The following is a 10,779-nucleotide window of genomic DNA, read 5'->3' as shown; positions in this document are numbered from 1 at the left end:
ACTGAGTGAATGGGCGGAAAAATGGCAAATGCAATTCAATATAAACAAGTGTAAAATTATGCATATTGGAGCAAAAAATCTTAATTTCACATATACGCTCATGGGGTCTGAACTGGCGGTGACCGACCAGGAGAGAGACCTCAGGGTTGTAGTGGACAGCACGATGAAAATGTCGACCCAGTGTGCGGCAGCTGTGAAAAAGGCAAATTCCATGCTAGCAATAATTAGGAAAGGTATTGAAAATAAAACAGCCGATATCATAATGCCGTTGTATAAATCTATGGTGCGGCCGCATTTGGAATACTGTGGACAGTTCTGGTCACCTCATCTCAAAAAGGATATTCTAGAGTTGGAAAAGGTTCAGAAGAGGGCAACCAGAATGATCAAGGGGATGGAGCGACTCCCTTACGAGGAAAGGTTGCAGCATTTGGGGCTTTTTAGTTTAGAGAAAAGGCGGGTCAGAGGAGACATGATAGAAGTGTATAAAACTATGCATGGCATTGAGAAAGTAGATAGAGAAAAGTTCTTCTCCCTCTCTCATAATACTAGAACTCGTGGACATTCAAAGAAGCTGAATGTTGGAAGATTCAGGACAGACAAAAGGAAGTACTTCTTTACTCAGCGCATAGTTAAACTATGGAATTTGCTCCCACAAGATGCAGTAATGGCCACCAGCTTGGATGGCTTTAAAAGAAGATTAGACAAATTCATGGAGGACAGGGCTATCAATGGCTACTAGCCATGATGGCTGTGCTCTGCCACCCTAGTCAGAGGCAGCATGCTTCTGAAAACCAGTTGCCAGAAGCCTCAGGAGGGGAGTGTTCTTGCACCCGGGTCCTGCTTGCGGGCTTCCCCCAGGCACCTGGTTGGCCACTGTGAGAACAGGATGCTGGACTAGATGGGCCACTGGCCTGATCCAGCAGGCTCTTCTTATGTTCTTATGTTCTTACTTCCAGTTCAGGTAATTGCAGAAAAGCCTAGGCAGCAGTAGCAAAGCCAACCCTATTGTTGCCCATGTCATAGACCGAATAGTACTGTCTGAGGAAGACATCTCCCAGGATCCAGAGAGGCTGCCCATTTTGGGAAGGCAGATAGGTGGGCTCAATCCCAACTGTGCAGTAGCCGTTGTTCTGTGAAACAATAAATAGAAAGGGTGGAAAGTGAGTGAGGACTCAATGGCCTTATTGGCCCCTTCCAACTCTACTATTCTATGGTTTTATGGATCCAAAAAGAAGCTAGCCCAGTTATTATAAAGGTAGATGGCACAAAGGGAGAAATATGTCTTTGTTACTATGTTTTTCTTCCCCCAGATCTCTCTACTACTTGTTATGCTAAAAGAAGACAAAAAATGAGTTAATAATGTCCAAATCCATAATACATACATTGAGGATGTAGGCACTGGGAGGCAGAGGGAAGGAAACTCCATTGATGGTGAAGGAGATAGTGGGCAAATTCTGAACGGTGCTGCAATCAACCGCATACTGAGAAGGAAGAATGCAATAACTGATTAATCTCTTATAGCAGTGTACAGCATAAAACTGAGATATATTCATTCAATAGGCATCAATTACAACTATAATGCCAGGATTCTTGGTAACTTCTGAGATCATCCACACACATTGCATAGACCAGCACCTATATCCAACTTCACACTGTTCAGTGTGTCACCCTCCCAGGTTTTTAATATGTTTAATTTCACTTACCTCTCCATACTGATTTTGCTGAGCACCCACAGCTTTCAGGAAATTTCCCATGTACTGCTGAGGAACAGTGAGGAGGGCTGTTCCAGTGTCCACAATAGCCTGGCAACCTTGACTGCACCATCCAGTAGCTTGTTCCCCAATAGAAAACCTAAGAAAGGTGGAAATATGGAAAACTCCATCATGCCTCTCTTGTATATACCCTCTATAAAAAGACTACAAGGTCCTTCACGGGCGGTAATGCTTTTTTAAACGATTTATCACTATGGAAGCCATGCTTCCATCTCACTGCCTTCCATTCTCATTTGTGAGGAATCAAGAGATACCCTGTGGTTCTCTGTGTACATGGTATGGTTTGATTCATTGTTGATACTGATAAAGACTACATTATTGACTCTTAACAGACTAGTCTCACCTGACATCTTCCTAGTTTGTTTTTCGTATATCATGGCTTACTTATGTTGATACTCAGTCAACTCATAACGATACCATAACATGGTGTACATCGGCCTGAAATCTGATATGATGAAAGGTGGTTTAAAAACATTTTAAACATGATATAAATAAATGGGTCAGCTGTGTACTGTTATGGAGCCAATGTACAACCAACCACTAAAACAGATGCTTTAGGAAATGTGGATTTTGCACCAATGGACATGTGGTATAAGAACAGGATCATCAGCAATAATCAAAGCCTTTATTTTAATTGAACTGAGTGCTGGATAGCCCATTCTTTAAATGGTCTAGGGAACTGCCTCTCTCCATACAAATGTTCTCTGAAACTGCACTCTACATCTGAGGCTCTTCTCTGTACAGTATTCTCGTACTGACAAATAAGCAGTAAGTGGGAACACAGGATAGGAGATTGTGGAATGGCCTCCTAAAAGTGGCATACTTGGTGCCTTTATTGCTGAAATTTTCTTTCAGTGAGCACTTTTAGTTCTGGATCATAGTACATTTTCCAATCTATTGTTGCTTTTAGGCCAGTCCTGTTTTACTGGTATGATTTCTTTTGCAATTTTTTGTATCAGATTTTAAATCTGTATCAGATTTTAAATCTTTGAGAGCTACTTTCTTCATATAGAAGAGTAGGGTAAAAATAAATATAACAGCCACCCCAGTGCAATAAGTCATTCACCACCTTGGGCTTATTAATCCTCAGAGCAACATCTCCATGAAATAAAGAAGCGATGGAACAGGGGCTCAGTTCTAACCTGAGATTAAACAAGGAACCTGTGGTGTGCAAAACATCTAGGTTTGCAGTCTGATTTTTACCTTTCAAGAAATGAACTTCCCTAGGGGAATTAATGTATTTTCAGTTGTAGACATGTGTGACAAGTTCACACAGAATCCAGTGTAGTAATACTGAATTCAAAGATAAATAAAACCACATCCCACTTCAATTTTAATCCAACACAGTTTGAAAATATTGATGACAGTGTAATATAATTTACTTGGTGAAATCCCAAGGAAATCATTTAAGATGCTTTGAGAAATGTACAAGTTTTGTTTTATGTCTGCATTCCACCTAGCAAGTCAAGAAGGGTCTGACTGAAATCCAAGGAAGTGTTCAATGAGTTCAAAATCAAATTCTCTAACACTCTTTAAGAAGTTTATCACAACTTCAACTCACTTTTGAATTCCAATCTGCCAATAAAGTTCTTGGGTGACTGGAGCCCAATAGATCTCTCCAGAGTAGAGACGAGTGTCTACACCTCCAAAGACAACCTCACCACTATACTGAGAGGTTGGCTGGCTGCAAACACAAAAAAAGGATTAGGCATTCATAACTTATTCTGGAATGTCTAAAGCAAAGAACATTGTGTAAAGCAGTAGACCTCAAACTGGGATGTATAAATGCAAAGTTCCCATCAAGGAAACTTAAGGGTCTGAGATCAATAAGCAGTCATCTTTTAAATGAAAGTTTGCAATTAATCTTTGAAATATATCATATGTCTAATGAATGTCATATGTCCACAAAAGTGAGATAAAATGCAGCACGTATTACCATATTTGCTATATTGGATTGTGATATTCATTCATACAGTACATGTTTAGCATTGAAATTTAATGTGTCAGTAACAAAACTTGTATTCGTTGCCTGTTTGCTTCTTGTACCAGTGGATGAAAGTTCTTATTTAATAAAGTTAATCTGCCTGTGTAACACAGTCCTCCAGATAGTTTATTTTAGCCACATTTCCTTCATTTAGTTCAGTTCTACTTCATAAATTGAACTCATTTACAAATTAAAGCCAGGGTAGCTGAATTTGTTAACTAAGGGAAATAGCAGCCCTGCTCCATGATGTACAGTGCACACAGTCTGTGGTATAGGTCTCCTCAATACTTTGCTCTCGTGCTGCACACCAATAGTGGCCATTGATGCTTTTACCCCACATCTGCATAAATGGCACTATGTAGGTCAATAATGCTATGCCTGGGCTTTATACAAGTTGAAAACAGAGAAAGGGAAGCTGCCCAATGCATTCTGTAGACAGTTCTCTTCTCTTAGCAGTGATATGGCTTTTCAGTAATGGAGTAGTTTGCTTTGGAAGAATGTGCAGTAGCAAGCAAACTACTATCAGATACACAAGCCACTTATGATGGAAACAAAATGGTTTGTTCTCATCCTGGGGTAGCCTGCAGCATATGAACCTGCTAGAAAACAGTAAATCAGAATACTGAAATAATGCTGGGTTAGATCTAGACAGTAAGCAAGCCCCACTGAGCTGAATGGGACTTACTCCTAAATAATTGTGCTGCCTAAGGCTGATTTCACACATGGGGCTGATTGCGTTAGTTTAACGGATTAATTTTAAATGGATTTACACATAGAATTTGGTGATTCCAAATTGACTGAGCGTTGCCTGCATCAAGACCCACTTAGGTCTGTTCCAGATGTGCATTATCATTGCTGTTGTTTTAAAAAAATGCCTGACTTTATGTGCAAAATTGTATGCAAAAATATGCATATTTGATGGATGTGTATGAGAGTCAAGCACCATGCAGTACTATATTTCTGTAGTATAATTTTATAAGTATTAATATATAAGTATTTTTACAGTTGTTTGTATCTGATTATTTGCTTGGTTACTTTACGAAATCTGGAGTAAAATTATAAGTATATAATGTTATATATAATATCAATAATGTCTATATTAATACATATAATAATGCATATATTATGCAAGAAGTAGAACCAGGAATGGGGGGGAGTAACTCACCTCTTTGAGATCAAGGAGTGAGACGGGAGTTAGATAAGCTCAACATCAAGATTTTCAGAAAATGCCATCCCTAGTCACAACTAACTTAAGTCCCATTTCTTTCAGTGGAACTAAAGCATGACTCATTTATTACAAATCCAACCCATTGCCATTTATGTTATCAGGGCTGGTGCTAGGATAAGTAGGCAAGGGGTGCCTTCTGCATCCCCTGCCCCCCAGTGGTCAGTTTTGCAAGGCCTAGCACGCATGACATCAAAGTGGAAATTGAAAAAGAAGCAAATTTTAAAGCTAACTGAAAAAGGAAATGGACTGCCTTCAAGTCGATCCTGACTTATGGCGACCCTATGAATAGGGTTTTCATGGTAAGTGGTATTCAGAGGGGGTTTACCATTGCCTCCCTCTGAGGCTAGTCTCCGCAGCTGGCTAGGGCCTGCTCAGCTTGCCACAGCTGCACAAGCCAGACCCTTCCTTGTCCGCAACTGCCAGCTGGGGGGCAACTGGGCCCCTTGGGACTATGCAGCTTGCCCACGGCTGCACAGGTGGCCGGGCATGTAACCCCCTGAGCCACTCACTGCAGGGGTGATCTTCAGCTGGCCCTTTACACACAGGAGACACAGCGGGGATTTGAACTCACAGACTCTGGACTCCCAGCCAGGCTCTCCTCCCCCCTGTGCTATACCAGCTGTTAAAGCTAACTGAAGGAGAGTCATTTTTGTAGTGAGTACCCAAACAACCTGTAGAACATTGAAAAAAGGGAACAGATACTTGCTTTTCCCCACGCTAGCTCACTGCAGACAGTACATTTTTTAAAAAGCCATTGAGCTTCATGCCCCCCTCAACTCAGCTTGGCACCCCCCTCAGCTCACCCACCCCTAAGGCCAGCCCTGTATGTTATAATGTATGAAAAAAATGAAGGGGACATATGTTCCTTACGAGCTCAGATAGAAGCTGAAGATTGGCTGTGAAAGGAGGTTTTCCTGCAACATTTTCTCTAAGGCAATTGTAGCACCCCCAACTGCCAGAGAAGGATAGGCCATGCCCAGGATGCCATCAAACTGGGCATAAATGAAGTTGGCGCCAGGCTCATTTTCACTCAGGCCAAATTCCTGGTTAGTGACATCAATGTTCTGCAGCTAAAGAAGACCAAGGGAAAGTATCACAATAAAATTCATAGCATATGAATGAAAGGAATTTCCCCAGATCCTGGTGACAAACTGTCAAAAGAGGGTGCCAATCATCTTAATGCCCTGCTTTTGAGCTTCCAGAACACAGGTAGCCAACATGGTGCCCTCCAGTTGCTGTTGAACCACACTCTCATTATCCTGACTATTGGATTATGATGGCTGGGAATGATGGGATTTGTAGTCCAACAACATCTGGAGGGCAACACATTGGCTACACCTGTTCCAGAAGCAGGAGTACACTTTGAGAACCCAGAAGCATCTGAGAAAATTGGAAATTTGAGAAAATTCATATTTAAATTTGAGAAAATTCATATTCTGAACTTGTCTGTGAAAATTGTCTGAAGTTCAAGCATCTGTGATGCTTTAAAAGGCTCTTATGTGAAAGCCACAGCTAATCATGGCTCCCTACAGCATGTTCCCAAATGTTTAGGGATGAATATCTGCCCTTCACACTTTACAGGTATTGGAACTCAGATGCTTAGAGCAGGGATAGAAAACCTGTGGGCTTTCCTTTGTTGGACATCTGTGCCCTTCCTTATGTTGTTGGACTCCAACTCCCAACAGCCCTGTCAGCATGGCTAATAGTCAGAGATGATGGAGTTGTAGTCCAATAACATCTGGATAAATAGCTGCAAGTTCTCGATCCCTGGCTAAGCACCCTCAGCACTCTGCATAGGATTTCAGTCAAGGGCTATTCGCTAGCACAGGGGTGGTGAACCTTTTTCAGCCTGAAGACCACATTCCCTTCTGGACAAATGTCTGGGGGCCACATGCCAGTAGTGGGTGGGTGCAAAAGCAAACACATGCAAAGCAATGAATGTCAATTTTATCACTGTAGTGCAGGCTAATTTCTGCACTCACAAACCCTTCTCTATCCTCCATCCAGACAAGCAAGAAGCATTGTCAGAGTTCAAGGGCACATCCCAGCCAGGCAAAAACACTCAGAGTGCAAAGCAGGGCTGGAAAGAGTGGCCTGGAAAGAGTTAGGAGGGCCATATAAAGAGGCCTAGAGGGCCACATTTGGCTCCTGGACCTGAGGTTCCTCCCCACCCCTTTCACTAAGATGATAACAAGTTGGCAGCATTAAAATAGATCACACACAAAAAAACACAGTGACACTTACCCTCATGGTGTCGTAGCCAAAATATCCAGCGAGGTTGCCGCTACCATACTGCAGGTAGAAGGTTTGCCCATTGGTGGAATAGGTGGAAGACTGGCTGGGATTGAATCTTGCATGGCTGGCTGGAAGGGAAATATAATAAATTGGTGAAATCTCCTTAAGACTAATGCTGCCTAGCCTCAGCAAGAGTAGTAATTTAGAAAAGCCTGTGCTTGGCTTCATGGATGATGGAAATTCAGTTTCCTGGCAGCAAGGTTTTGCTGAAGTCCCATCTCCATCTCCATCTCACCACAGGCTCAATTGCATTGATGAAGATAGTTGGGAATTGGTTACTTACTGCATGCCTGGCTCTTACAGTAGATAGAAGGCACCCACAAGTTGGAAGAGCCAGTGTCAAACAGCACCAAGAAATTCTGAGGTGGAGTTCCAATGCTGATTTCTCCATAGTAGGATGCCTGGGGGGAAAAGCACAACGTGAATTCCAGGAGGATGCTGACATGAACTTAGATCTATGAGTTCCATGGAATAACTGATTCAATAAATAGAGAAAGCTTCTGACCTGATTGGTTTCCTGAGGCTTGGGATTTCACACACACACAAAAATGATGTTGTAATCACTCAAATAGGAGTGCTTTAAAAAACAAACAACCTTGTTTGAATGCTCACAGACAGGATTGAGGCAAGGTGGATTCTGTTCACAGCCTGCTACGAGCAAGGTGAATGGAGTCCATCATTCCAGTGCAGAAGGCATTCTCTCACCCACAGAAAATATGCAAGTAGCATCTTTGCTGTGCTGAGGATGATGGCACCGGTAGTTCCCCAGCTGTATCCTAGCATGAAATCTCATGCTGCTAGGTCTGCAGAGGACCCTCTGCCAACTCTGCTGCTGCCACTGCCTTCACTTGGTCCCAAGGTAACTTGTTCACATGGAAGCAAGGGAAGGAAATGGCAGTGGTGGACATCTGGAGTGCCTTCAAGACTTTTGTGAGCATTCAAACCAAGAGCTTGCAAAAAACTTGAACTATTGCACGTATCTGAAATGGGCAAGCATCAAAGCTCAATGCTTTTCAAGTTGAATCTAGGGATACTTGTGCATCCTTAAAAGAAATACTACATTCAAAGTTGTTCCTTAGCCTATTAGCCATATGCTGTGGGAAGGAAAATATAGGCTTGTAAAAAGAGCATCACAGATACACAGACAAGAAAACGATGAAGAGAAGTGAGCCTCACATCCATATATGCCATTGGTTCAAAAGCAACGTTGTATTCATTGAAGATGTACTTTTTGGCTGGGTCAAATTTATGGTGCTTCAAGTAATCTTCCAGCATACCCTCCTCCTTCATCACTTCTCGAATCGACTTGCCCTTCCTCAGAGGGACTCGACATGGAATTAAAAAGCAGTGGGTAGATATGTAATTAATAGGGTGATACCACTCAAACATCCCTCAGTTAATATCTATTGCCACACAATTGGGACAACAATCTTCTTTATATTTGTTCCCTGATATTGATATTGATATTTATTGCACAGAGACTAGAAATATTTTGCAAAAGAGGCACTGTGTTGATTCCACGCAAGCTATTATTCTCTGGAACTGACACCATTTGCTCACTTAGTTATTCCTGAGAATCCAGACAATGTTACTCCCAGATTATTACATTCCATCCTTTACCTGTTGTTTTCCCTTTCCCCCTCCCCCTAAAATAGCTCATCTGTGGCCATTTTTTGGTTTCACAAAGAGGTACAACATAATCCCTACATGTATACACTAGTGCACCACTATTGTTTTGTCTTCTGAGGAAGAGAGTTCTGGGTATGTGACATGGTTGGTGATGGTGTCTTCCTGCACCACTTCCTGCTTTCATATTGGGTTACCTGCCTTCAAAGCCTTTCACTTCTACCAGCATGGACCAAATTTACAAGATGTTAGCTGGAAATATAGCTACAGATATAGAACCACAGTTACAGCTTCACTTCCAGAGCCTTGGGGCAGAAGTGCCTTCATTGACTCAAGGGCAAACGTATATGAAATATTTTCTGGCTTGGTTTTCAACACAAATATGCAATTTCTTATTCATACGAAACAAGTTGTTGGGGAAACCTCACAGACAGAGTACCACATAATAATATGAGTTATGATCACACATAAATGCTACACAAGAATGAGTGACTTTCTCTATGTGACTCCTAGGCTGTAGCTAGAAATATATTTATATACCTCTCTCGCTTTCTCCTAGGGGTTGAACATGCCAAGAATGAGCTTGCATGTGCATTGGTACCCTAACCAACTTGCCAAGCAACTTCATAATGCTTGTTCAGGCTGGCATAATCCCTTCTCTTCTTTTCCACACATTTCTAAGGGCACAGTAGCGATTTCCCCATAGAAAGTTCCTATGTTGCTGTGGTATGCATCCAACTATAGGATCAAATGGTTTGGGCTGGGCACTCAAGTGGGTTCTTCCACCCCATCTGATTGTCTCCTTGCCTCCTAGCCATAAGCTCTTACGGTCATGTTCCAGCATATCCTGATGCGGTCTATGGGCCCCTCCAGACATCCTTTTTATTGCACATTCATGAGTATTTGTGCTCATGATGCTATCAGGGTGGTCATATGCAATCCAGCTCTTTGTACCTGCAAAGGTTTGGGGCGATCACACTGCTTCATTTCCAATCCATGCATATCATGTAAACTTTCTGCTGAAATCCTGTAATCTTTTATACCCCAAATGTTCTGGTTTATTTTTTATTTGTCCCACTTTTGTTGCACTATAACCCCTCTGGATAGCAACAATGTGGTACAATTGGGGTAGCTTTGCAGAACAAACTACAGCAGAATAAATCCATCACTAATGCACTGTTATGGTGTCAAGAACATGTTGCAGAATGCCCCCACAATAAAGCACCAGTGCCTATATTTCATGAGTGTCAAGACAACTGCCCCCCCCACTGTGCTTTGTTGCAGCTGTTGGTGGTGGGATACACATAAGACTAGGTACACTGCACATTCAACAAGCTAAAGAAATTAGGTTTACTGAACATGTATTATTACATAAAATACCATTTTATGTGGATTCTCCCTGCCATGTGGCAAATAACAAAAATATTCACACTCCTCTTCACCCATCCTCATACATGCCTCTGTTTCACTCTATGTAGTTTTATCTTACTCCAGAGTTACACCATGAACTGTCAGAAACTGCATTCTAATTCCACCTGAACAAACTGTGCATTTTGCTGGTCCCTTTGCTGTTCTGCTTCATATATAGCATTAAGCTGAGCAAGAACACTCACTTCAATAGTCCATCTGACAGCTGGAAGCAAGCCAAGACCAGGAGCACCCACTTCATGATGCTTGATTTCTCCCACAACCACACCTGATGAACTTTGCGGACCCCAGAAGAAAAAGGTCTGAAGTCTGCATTTTGAACCCTTGCTTTATATACCTTGGATGTTGTCCCCCTCCCCAAAAAAATGTTATTGGCTTACATTGCCATTCCCTATAGCCTTGTTCTCAACCACAATCAACACTGTACAAGCGTGCTAAGAAATGTT

The 10,779-nt window shown here is 42.0% G+C and overlaps 1 protein-coding gene across 1 annotated transcript; it reads right to left on the bottom strand.

Annotated features, from left to right (window-relative positions):
• Positions 1-977: 977 nt before the first annotated feature.
• Positions 978-10,574, bottom strand: LOC133386679 (gastricsin-like). Its single transcript, XM_061630390.1, has 9 exons — positions 10,519-10,574; positions 8,456-8,594; positions 7,563-7,680; positions 7,229-7,347; positions 5,855-6,054; positions 3,334-3,456; positions 1,704-1,851; positions 1,383-1,481; positions 978-1,130 (listed from the first exon to the last, which is right to left on the bottom strand). Exons 1-9 carry the CDS (start codon positions 10,572-10,574, stop codon positions 978-980), a joined length of 1,155 nt encoding a protein of 384 aa, XP_061486374.1.
• Between the last annotated feature and the right edge of the window lie 205 nt (positions 10,575-10,779).

Source organism: Rhineura floridana, chromosome 6, assembly GCF_030035675.1.
Source record: "Rhineura floridana isolate rRhiFlo1 chromosome 6, rRhiFlo1.hap2, whole genome shotgun sequence".
Taxonomy (NCBI): domain Eukaryota; kingdom Metazoa; phylum Chordata; class Lepidosauria; order Squamata; family Rhineuridae; genus Rhineura; species Rhineura floridana.
This window is presented reverse-complemented; position numbering and strand designations above follow the sequence as displayed.